This window comes from Anguilla rostrata, chromosome 8 (genome assembly GCF_018555375.3).
Source record: "Anguilla rostrata isolate EN2019 chromosome 8, ASM1855537v3, whole genome shotgun sequence".
Lineage (NCBI taxonomy): Eukaryota > Metazoa > Chordata > Actinopteri > Anguilliformes > Anguillidae > Anguilla > Anguilla rostrata.
Genome location: NC_057940.1, coordinates 46,779,428 through 46,797,047, shown reverse-complemented (window position 1 = coordinate 46,797,047; position 17,620 = coordinate 46,779,428). Strand labels below are relative to the sequence as shown.

General features: G+C 38.3%; 1 protein-coding gene across 6 annotated transcripts in view; it reads right to left on the bottom strand.

Moving 5' to 3' along the window:
• The window catches only part of csmd3b (CUB and Sushi multiple domains 3b), a 919,486-nt gene that overhangs the window by 32,546 nt on the left and 869,320 nt on the right, over nt 1-17,620 (bottom strand). For all 6 annotated transcript variants that reach the window (XM_064348440.1, XM_064348441.1, XM_064348442.1 and 3 more), the window contains one exon: nt 11,602-11,713. In XM_064348440.1, coding sequence (XP_064204510.1) covers nt 11,602-11,713 — 112 coding nt within the window. The remainder of the gene's footprint in view (nt 1-11,601; nt 11,714-17,620) is intronic.

Below are 17,620 nucleotides of genomic sequence, written 5' to 3'. Positions count from 1 at the left end.
ACTCTGTACTCTCGTATGTTTTATTGTATGGGATGAGACAACATGAAAACAATTTTCACCCATCCACCACGTTTTGGCAATGTTCCAGCTCTGACGTCATCACTGTTGCATGCTTCACAAAAACTATTACACTTCCGTCTAACGCTTACATTACAGTGTGAAATATTTACATTATATAACACCACTAACCTATTTAAAAATACTCAATTTCAAAAAGAACGTATATAACCGAAATATTTTGAACGATAATACTTACATAGCAATGGTGAAATCTCCTCTATGTTCAGTAGATAGAGACAGAGAGACAGTATCAATTATATTGTTCTATTCGCTTCTGTTTTGCTCCAGAAAACGATGTCAGCTAGGTCTATCAGCAAACATATGGCTTAGCTATGTTCAGAAGTCCTCAATAATAATAGTATTTTCCAAGAAATTACGAAATATCCTTGAACATGTTTCGTTAGGTGCATCGTATTTGTCTGCTAACAGAGTGTGATTGCGTAAGTGAATGCTATGCTAAGAATATTTTCTGTTACGCTGACCTATAAAACGCTATTCCGAAAGCAGAATTAGACATGTTATACATCGTTAGAAAGCTTATACTCTCGCCTACCGAATAAATGAATTGTAAATCTAGTCAGACTGTACTAAAAAGGGCGACGACGCCGTAAACAGGTGTGGTGTTACGCACAGCTATTTTGGAAGATACCCAGGCGTCACAGATGCGCCTATATTTCCCAAACGGATTGTCCAAGACAATATATGACCACGCAGTCTCAAAAGGGACATCACTACACGTAAAACCAACAGTAAGGTTTTATATTTATTCAATATTTAGTCCCAGATATTGACTGTAGAATGACATGGTATCATTTTTAAAAACCTTTTCTCGTTTATTTCGTTATTCAGTGAGCAGCGTTTTCACTGCTGTATAGGCATATCTTAGGGCTATTGTCGGGTTTATCTTGTTGCTATGACGGAATACGATTTTTTAGTGGTGAAAGAATATTTTTATGAATGCCAAGATAGACAATATTGTCCATTATGTCAAGGGTGGGGGGTGTTTTTTAGATGAGACTGCAGGGAGGGGGTGTGTGTTAAATGAACGACGGGAGCGACAATGGTGGGGCTGCGAAACTCCGTTTTCGGCATAGTTGTCATGTATCGTCTACTAATGAAACGGAAACAACGCGTTTCTGTTTTCATCTCACACTTTGGTTGCAGTAGCACCGAATGTTTGAGTTTAGTAATTTAGGCACGCGGGCGTGCCCACCACTAGGGGCTGTGCGCTAAGAGGTTAAGGAACCGGTTCTGTGGTTTCTATTTGAAAAAAAAAAAAAAAAAACAATATGCCACAAGAACGAATGGTGGTGTGAGCTTGGCCACAACAAAAAGTAAATCTAGCTTCAGTCTCTTTTTCATTCTTTTCACTATTCACTTGCCAAACCTAATTAGCTCATTGTTATTTAGAATGGGAATCAGTAGAATGGAAATGATTCATCCATTACATTTATACAACAACAAATACGGTGCTTCACAAACAAAATCATTTTCTTTTGACAATTTTCATAAACAAGATAAAAACAAATGTATGTACCAATAAGTCACTTCCCAGATATTCTATACAAGTAATGGATTTATCTATCTTTTTTCTTATATTGGACTTTACTTACATAATTTTTTTTTTTTTTTAACATTGTCCATTTCCTCTCTTCCTTAGAGTGCAAGTAGTTTTCCCCTTCTTTTCTATAGTGCAGGCCGTTCCACTGTTCTATTTACGTGAGTCCGTCTCTTGCTCCAACTTCTATAATATACAGTTCTGTTCTGTGCAATCAGTTTATATTTGACCCTTTTTGTAGAATAGCAATGTCTGTGTAGCTCTGGCAATTAATGTGATCATGCGAATCAAGCCCTGGATGTAGCATTTAGCATTCAGCGTTGCCAGTGTTCTCTGTGATCATACGTGATTATACGAATGCCTCGGTAACTTTCCTGTGTCCAGCTCTTGCTGTAACTATTATAGCAAAAGTCTACTAAGCTGAATAGATTTTTTTTTTGATTGAAACCTTTATTGCAGGGAAGTCCCACTGAGACCAACGTCTCTTTTTCAGAGGAGCCCTGGTTAAAATAAACATTTACAGTGACAGTTTTACAGAACATAAATTACAGATTGATTAAGACACACTTAAGGTATCTGAACTTACAGATGTTGGTTTTCTAGTTATATGGTCACTATGGATGTGGAATCGCTTTACACCAACATTGTACACCATGAAGGCTAGAGGCTTTACAGCACTATCTTCAGCGTAGGCCAGAATAAACTATGCCCCCTGCTGATTTTCTTGTACAATTGACGGAGTGGACAGTAAACAACGTTTTCCCTTTATAGGACAAACTCTAACCGGCAACAAAAAAGGTACTGCCATTGGTGCATGCTTTGCTCCTAACTATACCAATTTATATCTCGGACTGTGGGAAGACAATTTTATACTCTGTTTCGCTAACCCTTTTTATGAGAAAATAAAATGGTATGGGAAGTATATTTATGACATTTTAATGTTGTTTTCTGGATCTGGAAAGGAACTGTTACAATTTCACAATTACGTCAACTCGCTCAATGAGAATCTCAGATTGAGCATTGGCTACAATAAAACGGAAATCAATTTCCTGGATTTGAAAATTTTAAAAACTGAGAATGCCTCACTTCACACTGCTATTCACCGAAAAAGTACAGATTGTAATACAATCCTCAGGGCAGACAGTTTTCATCCCCCTAGTTTGATTAAGAAAATATCTTTTGGACCATTTCAAAGGGCGCATGGCATCTGTGATTTGTGAGATGTACGCTAAGTTTCAGCAACGGGGATACAAGCCAAGTCTGTTAAATCAGACCCTCACCAAAGCAAAACCTCTGGAGAGAGAGATAGTCTTCTCAGTCACACAGGCCTCAAAAATCCAAACAAGTGTATTTTGTGACCCAACACAGCCAAGCTCGTGTCAAGGACATCATAAAATGCAACTGGAGCATTATTGAAAGTGATCCTACTTAGTGTGAAGTGTTCACAGAGCCCCCAGCCTTTTCTTATAGGCGGGCACCAACCCTAAAGGACAAGTTGGTATGCAGTGACCTGGCTCCCTTAACCAAGCCTAGTTGGCTCTCCAAACCCACAGTCAACCACCCATGTGGGAACTGTAATCATTGTCATCACATAGTAAAATCCAAAGTCACTGGTGGACCCAGAACGTATTTTATACATTAATTTGTCAACTGCAATACAACTTATGTAGTATATAGGTTGGAGTGTGAATGTGGTTGTTTCTATGTAGGTCAAACTAAATGTAGACTGAGGAACAGGGTGACTGAGCATGTTTATGCCATTAGGACGTCTAATGACAAATACCCAATGGCTAAACATTACAGATATTCTGGTCATGGCAGCTCCAAATCCCTTAAAGCTATGGCCCTTTAAGTGATCCCTAGTTCTCAGAGGGGTGGGGATCACAACAGGAAACCTTTTGGATTTTCCAACTTAAAGCCATGGTGTTTCCAGGTCTCAATGATGAAATAGATTATTCTCCTTTCTTATAATTTGTTTTGACTTTCTTGTGGGGGACATGAGCTCATGTGTTTATGAACTTTTTTTTTTTCCATGTGGTATGTTCTGCTATTTTACTTACTGTATGGTGTTTCATATATTGTAGTTTATATTGTGTCAATATGTGGGTATTTTCCTCCATTTCTAGTCACCTGCTCAATCTATTATGGTAATGAGCCTATGATGTCATTTCTTATATAAATTTTGTCTTTTTACTCACTACTGGTTAGTCACCCCGATGAAGGCCAGTGTGCTGCAACGCGTAAGTGCGTTTTTTTTAACCTTTGCTATGCATTAGTCATACAATAAAGGCTTTTTACTTTTTCACAACAAGAGTGCCTTGGTCGCTATCTTTTTTCATCAACTTCCTTATTAGTCTTTGCGAACCTTATTAATGTTATTGACCAGTCACTTTTCTTGGGTAAGTGCCACACACCACTGTGGCACTGCTCACTATATCATGCAACTGACTTCTCTATTGAAGTAGCCTGGGTAGTGCATGGTAGGCTTATGCTTGACTGTCTCCATGTTTCTTTTGGTTTTAATTACAATATCAAACTGGACTGTCATTTTACACTGAACGGAATACCCACAATGTAATCACAATGGACATTCCACACAAACGTATAACAAAATTGGCATCTAGGGCTCACTTTAACCCCTTTGTGCAATCCCCCTTAATGGACATGACGCCAGTGTCCTGAGGTTGTTCAACTCTGACTTTCAGTGTTCCTGCAACCAAACTATGAGTTGAAAACACAAACTCTGTGTGCTAGCTTTATTAGTAGATGATTCAGGACAACTATGCCGAATACAGAGTTTCTAAGTACCACCATTGTCACGTCCATCGTCCATTTAGCAAGCACTCCCTCCCAGCAGTCTCATCTGCAACTACACCCCCCATGATAGACACAATTGTCCAGTGTATCTGGGCATTCATACAAAATATTCTTTCACCACTTAAAATTTGTATTCCATCATAGCAACAAGATAAACCCAACAATAGCCCTAAAATATGCCTATACAGCAGTAAAAGCGCTGCTAATTGAATAACAAAATAAACAAGACAAATTCTTCTAAAATTATATGTCATTCTACTGTCAATATCTGGGACTAAATATGGAATAAATATACAACCTTACCATTGGTTTTGTAGATATTTTGAGCAGTCATATATTGTCTTGGACAATCAGATTATGAAATATGCACTCATGTGTGGTGCCTGGGTACCTTCTAAAGTAGCTGTGCGTAATACCACAAATGTTGTTTATGGTGTTGTTGCCCTTTGTAGTACAATCTGGCTTGAATGACAATTAATCTATCCAATATGTGACAGAATATGCTTTCTAATTATGTATAACATGTCTAATTATACTTTTGCTCTCATCATCGCCTCCTTACACATTCACTTTTTGTGGTAGCAGTAAAAGACACTGCACCTGGCAGAGCGCTATCCACATGCTCAATGCGAGCCACAGTGTTGGCAGTTCGAATCCGACCGCTGACCTTTGTCGCACGTCTCTCCCTCTCTCCTCCAAATTCTTCCTGTCTCTCTACACTGTTCTCTTCAAATGCAATGCCTACTGTGCAAATATTAGTTGCTTACATTTAGATAATTTATTTATTTATTTATACTTTAGTGACTCTGTCAAAGGTCATTCTCAAACTCTTCCAGTGAAAAACGGCTCAGAAATAAGTTACCTACTGTCCTCTGTAGGTGAATTTTTACATTGCATAAACCTTTGTTAGGATTTTCACAGATGTTTGCGCACCATTTAGATGGGGTCTGATAAGTTTTTCTCTGGAAGTAGTGGTGCCATATGGTATCAGGCAACACTAAGGGCATACGTTGTTTATGTACAGAACAGATGTCATTAGGGAACAAAGATAGGCCTTTGCACACAGGATGGACATGCATACCCAGTCAAAGGGTATTTAAACCTGGCTAGAAGATCAGTGTGGGGTGGGTTGCTGTACCACAAACTTGTATTGTGTTTCAGTGACCTTCCCGCTGGCCAGTGTGATTACAATAAACCTTGTTTGTTGTCTTGGTGAGTTCCTATATCATCCTGACTTTGACTCCATGGGAAGAAGCGGTGTCCTAACACATTTAAGAATAAAAGGTGCACAAGTTAGGCGACGCAAGTTGCTAAATTGTTTGCAACCAAAAAAGAATTGATTATAATCTATAGGCTATTTTTTATTGAAGGAGCACAATATATGCAGTCAAAGAGGTGGGTTAAGTTGTAAGCCAATTGCTTTCAATTTTACACAGGCATGTGTTTGTCATTGCAATACAAAGATGTTTGGATGAGGAAGACTGGTAGGAATCCAACAACAGAGTAGCTAGCTCATTGTGAATCCAGTCCCTTCACATGTTTGTTCTTCAAAGTTGCCGCTGCTTTCAGTTTAGGGACTGTTGCTTTTGATCACACAAAAGAGAGGGGCTCGGCGAGCACGCCTCGCTCAAGCACATCAATGCTGTCGTTGGATAACTGCTAGTACAGACTCAAAGCCTAAAGGTGAAAACAGTTAAATAGGCGATCTTACCGAGAGCTGATCCAAATGAACGTCTTTACATGGAAGTGAGTCAAAAAAATTTGTTCAAAAAGAACGAATCATTCAAGAAAGACACACCACTAGTTTGTACCCCTCTTTTATATTCATCCCCCATCCTCCTCTCCAAGCCATTTCTCGGTAATGCCAACTACATCGTAGCCTCCACTATTCATAACAGCCTCAAGTTCCATAAATGTAATTTTTATACTTCTAGCAATTAAACAAAGACATTTCAGATTATTACTTCTACGCATCATCTCCCATTCCCTCACACCTTGCCGTCACCCTTAATACAATTTTTCAAGATTTTACAAGATTTCATTGGTGTTCACACTATTATAGGAAAACTTGACTGCTTCCATCCAGGCAGTCTGCATCCCCTTACCCTTTTCATTCTCTGACCTCCCTAGGCCCCCCAGTATCCTAGTTTGAATAATCCTGTGCTACCTTAAGCATACATATCAGCATAATACATATCAGGCAGTACCTAAAATGAACAGTAATCAAGCAGAGGCTGCGTCTGAAATCTTATGTATAGCTAGCAACATCTCAGTTAGTTAATTGTACTGGAGCACGAATACAATAATACAAAATAAAGCATGTTTATTTAAATAAATTACAGAAACTGCACACTACGCAGAAGTATAAAACAGCCTTAACTGTCTTATTCTAGTTTTTCTATTGCAAACGGTCCTGATGATAGCTAACAAGCATGCCCACACAATTACTAAATAATATCACAGACTAGAGGGTAACTGACATGCGAGTTCAATACAAATTAACGGTAATTATTTTTGAGTCAGTTAAACTCAGACCAGAAAATAATTGTCTGGTGTGGACCACATCTGTACAAACAGACATGCCATGGGGGGTGTGTAACAACACATTACGTAATAACACCGCATTATGAAATAACTCGACAAAATGTAATAAATTTTCACTTCATTATGTGATAACACCTGCATTTTTTAACATGCGCCGCATTTTTAGTACACAGCTTGAACGCAATATGTAATAAATTTCCCTGCATTTTGTAATAAATTATTACATATTGCCTTAGTCTAAATAGCCACATAAAAGCAGTAACAAGATCAGCTTTTATCATATTTATCTTACAAATACAGCCAAACTCAGGGACTTCATGTCAAAAGCTGACCTGGAAAAACTCATTCACGCTTTCATTTCTAGCAGGGTTGACTACTGCAATGGTCTTTTGACAGGGCTCCCCAAAAAGACCATCAAAAAGCTTCAGCTTATTCAAAATGCAGCTGCTAGAGTTCTTACAGGGACCAAAAAGTCAGACCACATCACCCCGATTCACCACGATTCTTAAGTCACTACACTGGCTTGCTGTTCACAGGGTGAACTCCATGCCCTGACAGGCTAGAGTTTGCATTGCCTGCACTAACACAGTGGTTCACCATTCTAGCTAGCTGTGAAATGAAAAATTTAAGACAGTGACTGGCTAAACCGATTGACTAACAAGTGACTTACTGCGCCCTCCAGGCCTGGAATAGACTTTGTAACATCACTGGCTAATATTAATATAAAATTTTGGCTCATATGGCCTGTATTTTATTTATATAAAAAAATAAATTTTCAAACCATCGTCTCCACGAGCACAGAATTGTAAATACGCAAAAAAAAATTTTAATCTGCATATGTTGCTCTTTAAAGCAGGGCTTGACATTAACATCTTGGGTCCCTTGTCTCAGATTGTTTACTTGTCCAATAGCTGAAATTGAAAATGTTGTCCTACTAAAAAAAATCCACTTTCACAATTATTGTGGTCTAATGAATACAATACGTACAAAATAACATAGCAGACTGGCTAACGCAGTCTTTTTTCCTATTAGCTGCTGCAAGTGGAGTCTCTCTAACCTATAAAGCAAGCTTGCATTCAACTCTATGGTATTTAAGCTTCCAGAAAAATAGGTCAGGTCTACTCACCAATTTATTTTGCAACACATCTTTACTTGTGCCTTGTGGAAACTCCTGAAATTGACTACACATATAACAAAAAATATATATCACAACAATCATCCCACTTTCTTCTCACCCACCTTAATTAAATGGTTTGAACGTTATCTTAAAAAAGACAAACACAAAATTCAATTGTTGCATTAATTTCATTTCAGCATTACTGGAACTTATCGTGAGATCATATTGTAGAGGCGGCCTTTGTGTAAAAAGTGTTAATATGAGGAAGAGTGTTTCTAGAGATGCATATATATGCATAATTGCAACCCAAGTCGTAGGAAGCAATAGCCATCAGGAAAGTTAGACAGGAAACCGTGAAGGGATACCAGGACACGTAATCCACGCAGGACGATATAAAAATGTATTTTTGGAACTGTGATTAAAATATCATTTTTTTCCCATCAGAGATATTGGCTGTTTTTGTGACCAATTAAGCTTGCAATTTACCAACATTATATAAATGATAAGAGTAGGACCTCAATTTCAATGAACACTCCACTGTTTATATTTATGGCGTTCTGGAATCGTGACTTAATGCCATGGCTCGTAGGCTACTGGTTGATTTACACACTTATGTATGACAGTGGGTTTTACATTCAAACTCTCAGAATTCTGACTGATATCCAGGTAAATATTTTCACTGGAAATCCCACCTGAAGTCCCAGCTTATTGGTTAATGATTTAAATTGATGCTGAAGATTGACATGTCAGACTATATTCATGTTAACGGTGACAAGCGTGCAACAACATTTAGGTAGCAAATAACAATGATGAATACTTCTGACATTTGACACAGCAATGGAAGCTCAGATTGCTTGCCTGGCCTCACTGGCAGCGGCCAAGTGACATCATTGAGGATTCAGAAACTACGTAACTTTTATAAATTTAATCCTATCTTCTACTGGGACTTGCCGTTTATTGAGGGTGTGACAGAAATGTTCGGAGCTGCCGATCATAAACAAACAGTTTCACTTTGAATGTTCAATTGAGCAAATCATGTTAAAAAACTATTTTATGAGTTATTGCCATTGGGTTGTATTGCTGGGCTATACAATACAGTCTCAAAGAATTGTGATCAATAACAGGAAACAACATGCACTTGCTTTGTGTAGAGATTGATCATCACTGCAGTGAAGTTAAGAGACTTAACCAACCACAATTTCTGTGAGAAATGTATTGACGAGCTCATCAGCTCGTCATGATCAAGGATTTCCCAGTAGCAAGTCTAAAAGTTAATAGCTACTGTAAATGAGGCCTTATTAATATAACACAAAATAAATGTATGAAATTTCATTTTTTTCATTTGGACAGTTTATTGTGTGTATTTTAATGGGACTTACATTTCAATAGGCAACAGCATTCACTCCTCGAAAATAAAAAAGAACGAATACGTAGTGTTTGAGGTGGTCGATACCTGTCCCCCTTGTGAAACGGGTTTGGACTGGTCAAATTTTTCATTCAAGGTTCAATGCCAGAGCTGGAGGTACAACAATTCTTATTCATACGAATATTGCTTTTGAGGCAACGAATGTCATCACGGATCCATACGGCCGATATGTAATTGCTACAGGTCAACTTCAAAATAATCCTGTGATCCTTGCCAATGTACACACCCTGCATTTCTATTTATTTAATCACTATGTTATAATAGGAGGGGTGCTTGCTACTAAATTGGACAGGATCTCTTCAAAACCTACCCCCCTATCCAATTCAGCTAAATCGATGAAGCAACTGGGTTAAACCAATTCTTGGAGGTTTAATTTTCCAGATTCCAGAGCCTATCCTTTTTATCCTGTGTACATTACATTACATTACAGGCATTTGGAATACATCATTCGTATTCACAGATTGACTTTCTTCTAGATGACTGACTACTATCATAGGTACAGTGTTGTGAATACAATAGTATTGCAATATCTGACCATGCTCCCACCTCCCTGAATATTTTCTTCCCTACTGGCCCTACAAGCCCTAAAAAGTGGGCATTCAATTCTCTCTTATGAAATAATACTCCTGATATATCTCAGGTTGCACTTTGGGAGACCCCCAAAGACTATTTAAGAGGGAAAATTTTTTCCTATTTGGCATATGCCAAAAAACAAAGAACAGGTAGGCTTGCTGAAGCAATCTTGCATTTAGATAGTCAGGTTTTGACAAGAATTTTATTTCATGAATTGACTTTACTCATTTCCATTACCATCAGTAGTGATGAACAACAGTACATCAGAATATTTCCTCTTTCAATGCAGGATGAGACAGGGCTTCCCAATGTCCCCATTGTTGTTGACAATTGCTATCGAACCACTAGCTATATGCCTATGAGGTGAGAAACAATTTGAGGGAATTGTTAGGGGGGAATAAGTCAAACGGTCCCTCCATATGCAGACGATTTACTGCTATACATCTCCAACCCTGTCACCTATTCACTAGCTGTCCTTTCTATTTTGAAGCACTTTGGAAAATAGCCTGGGTATAAGCTCAACCTCCAGAAAAGTGATGGTCAAGCTCTGGCTTTAAATATCTGGGAATTGCAATAACTAAATCTCTCTCAATTATTACTATTAATTATTTTTTTAACCAAAAACCAAACCAACCAAAAGTTTTTTTTTCCCTTAATGAACCGTTGCAAGGAGTATAGTCCTCTCTACCCTTATGACTGGATGGCCATATTAATTTCATGAAAATGATTGTCTTACCCAAATTTCTCAACCTTTTTAAAAATATTCCTGTCTTGAAGAAAAGCTTCTTTTCTATGATCAACATTTTTATCACTTCCTTTCCATGGGGAAACTCTCTTATTTCTGCAATGGAGACCTGCGTCTCTCAAATATGTTGAATTCACCGACAATCAAACTGGATTTGTGTTTGAAAACCATGACTACATTTTGCTAAATTTCAGCTGTTCTGTCACCAACAGTATTAGCTGTTGAAAACACACACAAAGCACAGAGCATGCAGCGCTGCAGTTCTAATACTTCTGAAACGCATTTCAGAAATAAATTTTATTAGTAGAACTACCACTTCATACCATACATCACTCAAGATGAAGATGAAGAAAATAGCCCATATTGTTTGTAGTATCATTTTGATATCAATACTTTTAATGGCAGGCATAAATTTTGCCAGTTTTAATGAATGAGTTATAGACAGTGCTTTGTATGTGTGAGTAACTAGGCATTGTTGTACGTTGAAAACATGTTTATCATGAGATTAATTAACAACCCAAGACTCAAGAACAATGAATTACTCGCTGCATTATTTTGTATTAGAAAACAATGTCTTAAATGAGTACTGCAAAATTGAAGTTGCATTTTATACAGATATGTAGCCTTAATTACACTTCTGTTACATGCTTAGGGGGTAGAATAGCTCTCAGTGAATGTTTCAGTGAAGAACACACATGAGTGTTTCATTCCTCCTGTCAGTAATTATGCTTTTTGGTGAGCGTAGTGACGGTGGAACTCACGGATGCACTCAGGCTGGGTCCCGCTCCAGGTGAGGTCAGCCTGGCAAAGTCGTGTTGTGGACCCCAGAAGCAAGTGTCCAGGCTGGCACTGGAACTCTACCACACTGCCCACCTGTGGAGAAGATCCAACATACATACATGTCATAAACATTCACTTTCATGCACACATGCCTACATGTCATGAACATATGAAATCCTGAAGTAGTCATAATTCAGCTGATCTAGAAAAATTTGGCATTTTGGGAAGCGTTTTTAAACAAAAAAGTGTTTTAAAAAGTACTGTATTTGCAGTGCCCTCCAATATTAAAGGCAATGTTCAGGAAATATCAAAAATGTACTTATTTATGCTTCATAATTTCAAAACAGAAGTCAATTTTTTAATTTTTTAAGTGCATATTTGAAAGTTCTTAAACATAACTACCTGTGTATGTTACCACAGCTTTGATCAAATCTGGTTTGTTAAATATAATCCATCAGCTCAAATTAATTGAGGAATCTTTCACCTCTTTAATAAGCAAACCCTTTTAGAGGTGTTTTTGTTAGATAGATAATTGCAACTTAAATCCAGTTCCATGTGTTGCTATACTGACTGACATAAATAACTACAGTTAGCAGCTAATTTTAGCAGTTTTGAACATACAGTTTATTAACAGAGGGCAGAGAAACTTGAAAGTGGATATGGTTGCCTGCACTGGAATTATTATTGTTGCATGCACAGCTAAATGTCAAACCAACACCAAATCATACACTTCAGCAAAGTACTGACGGGGAGATATGTTTCATCAAAAAATGTGCAAAAAAATCAGCCAAAAAACCCCATATTGAGCATGGCCATGGACCTATCGGCCCCAAAAAGCATCCCATGCCTAAAATGAAACCAAACCCAAAATGCATGGCATATTTTGTTTGAAATTTGTTTTGGACAATACATCAACAACGAAAAAAGGGTGAGACAAAAAGAATGGGGGAGACAAGTGCGCAATGCCCCTAGTGGTCGGCACACCAGCGTGCCTAGATTACTCAATTCAGACATTCTGTGCTCCTGTAACCAAATTATAAATTGAAAACACAAACTCTGTGTTCTAGCTTTATTAGTAGATGATTCAGGACAACTACGCCGAAGGCAAAGATTCTAAGCCCCACCATTGTCACGCTGGTCATCAATTTATCAAGCACCCCCTTCCCGTAGTCTCATCTGTAACTACAAGCCCCACACACGACACACTGGACAATAGTGACTGGACAAAAGCATTCTTTTACCACTAAAATTTTTACTCCATCATAGCAACAAGATAAAGCCAACAATAGGCAAACGTATGCCAGTACAGCTGTGAAAAACTCACTGTGCTCACTGAACAATCAAATAAACGAGGAATTTTTCTAAAATTATATCATGTCATTCTACATGTGGAATCTATATGCTGGTAGTAAGTAATATTCGGATAGGAGGAGCAAGGTAATGCATCGACTCACTATATGATGCAGATCGTCTCTGTACATGACACGAAACTAGCTTTCCAGCTTCGGTTAGTGTGGAGATAGTCCTGCTGAGAGTGGGGTGGCTACAGTGGCATTTGCTCCGCTGGCTTGCCAGTTAGGTAGTAAGCAATTAGTTCATCATCTCAGTTGTTCTTAACTAGCTAACTAATGCCAGCTCAATACTAAATAAAGAGTAGTTAAGTAAACGCTTGATCAAAATAACTGCACTGACATGTGCTAAGTAGCTAGTTAAAACTAGCTTTCTAGCTTCTGGCAGCATTTGAAGAGACAGCAATAAAGGAACTATGATTGGGGTGGCTAGCGGCAGTAGCCCTGGAAGCTACCAAACAGTAGGTTCTTTATCAACGATGCTCCTAGCTAGCGTTATCTAGTTAACGTGCTAATGATAATAGTGATGAAAAAAAACAATCAAGCAAACCTTTGAGTGTTGGATCTAAATAAAGGACCTTTCATTTTCTAGTCTCTAGTTAAAGCTAGCTTCTGTTTGTGTTCTGGGAGACAGCCATGAAGACACTTCACCAACCCGGTGTTACACCAAAATCTGTGACCTTGGATATAACTAAAGCCGCGTTTCCACCGCAGGAACTTTACCACGGAACTAGGAACCCAGTGCGTTTCGACCGCAGGAACTAGGGTCTAAATTAAGTTCCGGGGTCTTTATTTTACCCCAAAAAACGTCCCTGCTCGGGGGGTAGTACTTTCCAAAAGTACCGGAACCTTTGGGGTGGGGCGCAAGCGCTGAAAATTTCTGATTGGTCGACTACTTGCAGTGTTTTATTTCAACCGCCATGTTTAAAAATCTGCAGCCGCAAACCAATTTATTTTCATAACTTCAAATCAAGCAGAAAAGTAGTTCCTGGGACTAAAAGTTCCGGGTACTTTTGGTGGAAACACAGCTTTAATCACTAAAGGTCACACTGTGCATACAGGCACAAATACACATTTTTAGAAACAGTTTATAGTTAATTTCATAAAATGTAGTAATAACAAAAATAAAAAAGTTGTTTCTAAAACATTTTTTTTTTTTTAACTTAATTTGTTTTATTTACTTTCTACTGACTGATACCATGCCTGGGGTGGTTAGTATGATCCACCAACGTTGCCTCTTTCTCTATAGGAAGTAGTGTTGTGTCGTTCGTGAACGATTAGTTCGCGAATGTGAACTGGTAGTTCACTGACTGACTATCGTTCGCAGTTCAGTGACTCGTTCACTGAACGTACTATGCCCGCCCCCAATCGTTCGCGAACGACAGTACTTTTGCCCGAATCGTTCGTGAAAAAAGCCATTCGGAAATACAACATGAAATAATTAAATAACCATGAGGTGGGAATTATTTAATTATTTCGAAATAAAATGAAGTATTTATTTATTTAATTCCACATTTATTTATTTAATTTTGGCACATTTAGTCCTCCATACTTTCGTGAGAGAAGGGTGAAGTTGTTTGTTGTTTTTAATCACCCTACCTACCGTGTTCATTCTCAAAACAGACAAGCTGATTAATTTCTGAAGTAATTGTGCCTTTTGCGTTTTTAGCTGTATTTCTAGATGCTATGCTTACATTTAAGTTTGGGAACAACAGGTGCACAATTGTAAAGCGTCACATGCCCAACATTTTAATGATGAGCATGAAAATGCATTCTTATCTGCACTGTCCTCTAACTGACCTGCCAGTTTGGGGTTTCTCCATTGAACTCTATAGGGTAATAAAAATTAATTGGAACTGGTAAACATTGGTCTGCTTTAATCACTAAAGGTCACACTGTGCATACAGGCACAAATACACATTTTTAGAAACAGTTTATAGTTAATTTCATAAAATGTAGTAATAACAAAAATAAAAAACAGTTGTTTCTAAAACATTTTTTTTTTTTTTAACTTAATTTGTTTTATTTACTTTCTACTGACTGATACCATGCCTGGGGTGGTTAGTATGATCCACCAACGTTGCCTCTTTCTCTATAGGAAGTAGTGTTGTGTCGTTCGTGAACGATTAGTTCGCGAATGTGAACTGGTAGTTCACTGACTGACTATCGTTCGCAGTTCAGTGACTCGTTCACTGAACGTACTATGCCCGCCCCCAATCGTTCGCGAACGACAGTACTTTTGCCCGAATCGTTCGTGAACGACACAACAATAGTTGGTCCCTCTTGCTGTAGCGAATGAGAAGTCTCTTGGTGAGGAAAGTGGGTATGGAAATATGGATAATAATCGAACATCACTGTCAAGTGTGCTGTTTATTTTCAATGAAATTTTCACTTTCTCTTTCAAGCAGCCCTTAGTCACAAGTCACAGTCACAAGTGCTGCACCCCACTGCCCCCCGAACGAATCTTTTGAACAAATTGTTTTAGTGAACTGATTCTACTGATTCAGTACACTAAAAAGAACTGTTTTGCCCATCACTAATAGGAAGCAATAACAACCAGCGATTACATGCATTGGACAGGGAGCGAAAGCAATCCAACGTTTAGGAGTAGCTTACGCCGTCTACGTAAACGCTCTTTATGCCCGTTCTCGACAACACGCATGCAGAAAATGTGCAACAGTGGCCTCTGCGGTCACAGATTTCGACGGGTCACAGATTTCGGTGTAACACTGGCAAGGCAGGAACTGCAAGTGGGACGGCTAGCCGCAGTAGCCCCGCTACCTACCTAGCAAGTAAGCAATGTTCTTAATTACAGGAGCGTTAGAATTGGTTAAAATGACATAACGTTATCCTTTAACCTGTGCGTTTTGTGTTTTTGCGACTTGCTTTCATTCCAATGAAGGATTTGCACTCATTCAATAAATGCATAGATGCATTGTTTATTGATTTGCACCCTATGTTGGGGAATGGACGTGCGTGAAGTGGCTAGTACATAACAATAGCTGTTGCACTAGGGCTTACTTATGTATAATTTTAACATGCAGTGATATTTGCAGTGCTGCTGATTTTGCCTGAATGCGTGAGCAACCAATGACCGTGAGTGATCATGCTCTGCTCGTGTTAATTGACAGAAGGTCTTGCCATTTTGAAAAGTGTCATTATATAATGAAAAAGGGAGTTCGGAAATAAAAACACCATTCGGAAATACGTCATTCGGAAAAGCGTCACTATGAAATGAAAAAAGCCATTCGGAAATACAACATGAAATAATTAAATAACCATGAGGTGGGAATTATTTAATTATTTCGAAATAAAATGAAGTATTTATTTATTTAATTCCACATTTATTTATTTAATTTTGGCACATTTAGTCCTCCATACTTTCGTGAGAGAAGGGTGAAGTTGTTTTTGTTTTTTTAATCACCCTACCTACCGTGTTCATTCTCAAAACAGACAAGCTGATTAATTTCTGAAGTAATTGTGCCTTTTGCGTTTTTAGCTGTATTTCTAGATGCTATGCTTACATTTAAGTTTGGGAACAACAGGTGCACAATTGTAAAGCGTCACATGCCCAACATTTTAATGATGAGCATGAAAATGCATTCTTATCTGCACTGTCCTCTAACTGACCTGCCAGTTTGGGGTTTCTCCATTGAACTCTATAGGGTAATAAAAATTAATTGGAACTGGTAAACATTGGTCTGACCCGGCAGGCAACCAGTCGGCAAAGATACGAAGCAAAAACTGCTCATTTGCAACGGATTTGTAGCTCAGGGTTACCATTAATGTCGAGCCCTCTAATGCATGTTTATGATGTGATTTGGCTGATATGCACTGCGTGAAGCAGGCTTGTACAACCAGTAAACTTTAAAAGCTAGCAATAAACTAATTTGCAAAGCAAGCACAAACTTAATGTTTTCAGTCAGCAGTTTGCCAGTTAAGTCTCTGTTGTTCTCTTAAAACACATGCTCTTGGAGCTTGAGCAGCCATCCCTACAAAGCTTATAAATAGCCCAACATTTATTGTAGTTCATTTTGGAAATCACACTGGCATTGTGCTGGCTATAGTACCGCTACTGACAATGACTATGCAGAATCTGTTAGGTACATAGGCTACTAATGTCGTCACTATTAAAATCTATGAGGCAGTGCAAGCTCAGAATTTAGGGGCCCCCTTATTGGACCCCTGGGGGTCCCCGGTGCCGCCACATCCCCTGGACCACCCAACCTCAGCTAATGCCTCTGCCAGTCAAAAAAAAACAAAAAACAGTTGAAAACAAAACTAACAAGTAGGCTCATTTTTATTTAAAATATCCTGGTGTCAGGTTTCACATTGCTCTTGCTTGCATACTGCTGTCATCTCATTTTTGCACACATCTTTGCGGGTCTCTCTCAAAGATGCCTCAAAGAAAATTAGTTTTCCAATCATCAAAATGCTAAAAACTAATAGTTCATTTCAATAATTTGGGAATTTATCTTGAATAAATTCCCAAATTAAAACAATTTTACTGTATAGCTAATTGTCGCAGAGCAGACAGTTTTTGGATTTTGCTCATTTTCTAAGAAAATATTTAGCCTAGCACTGTGCAATTTGTTTAAAACAGCTCTGGCATGGCAGTAATTACCCGTTTCAATTACGTTCATAACTTTCA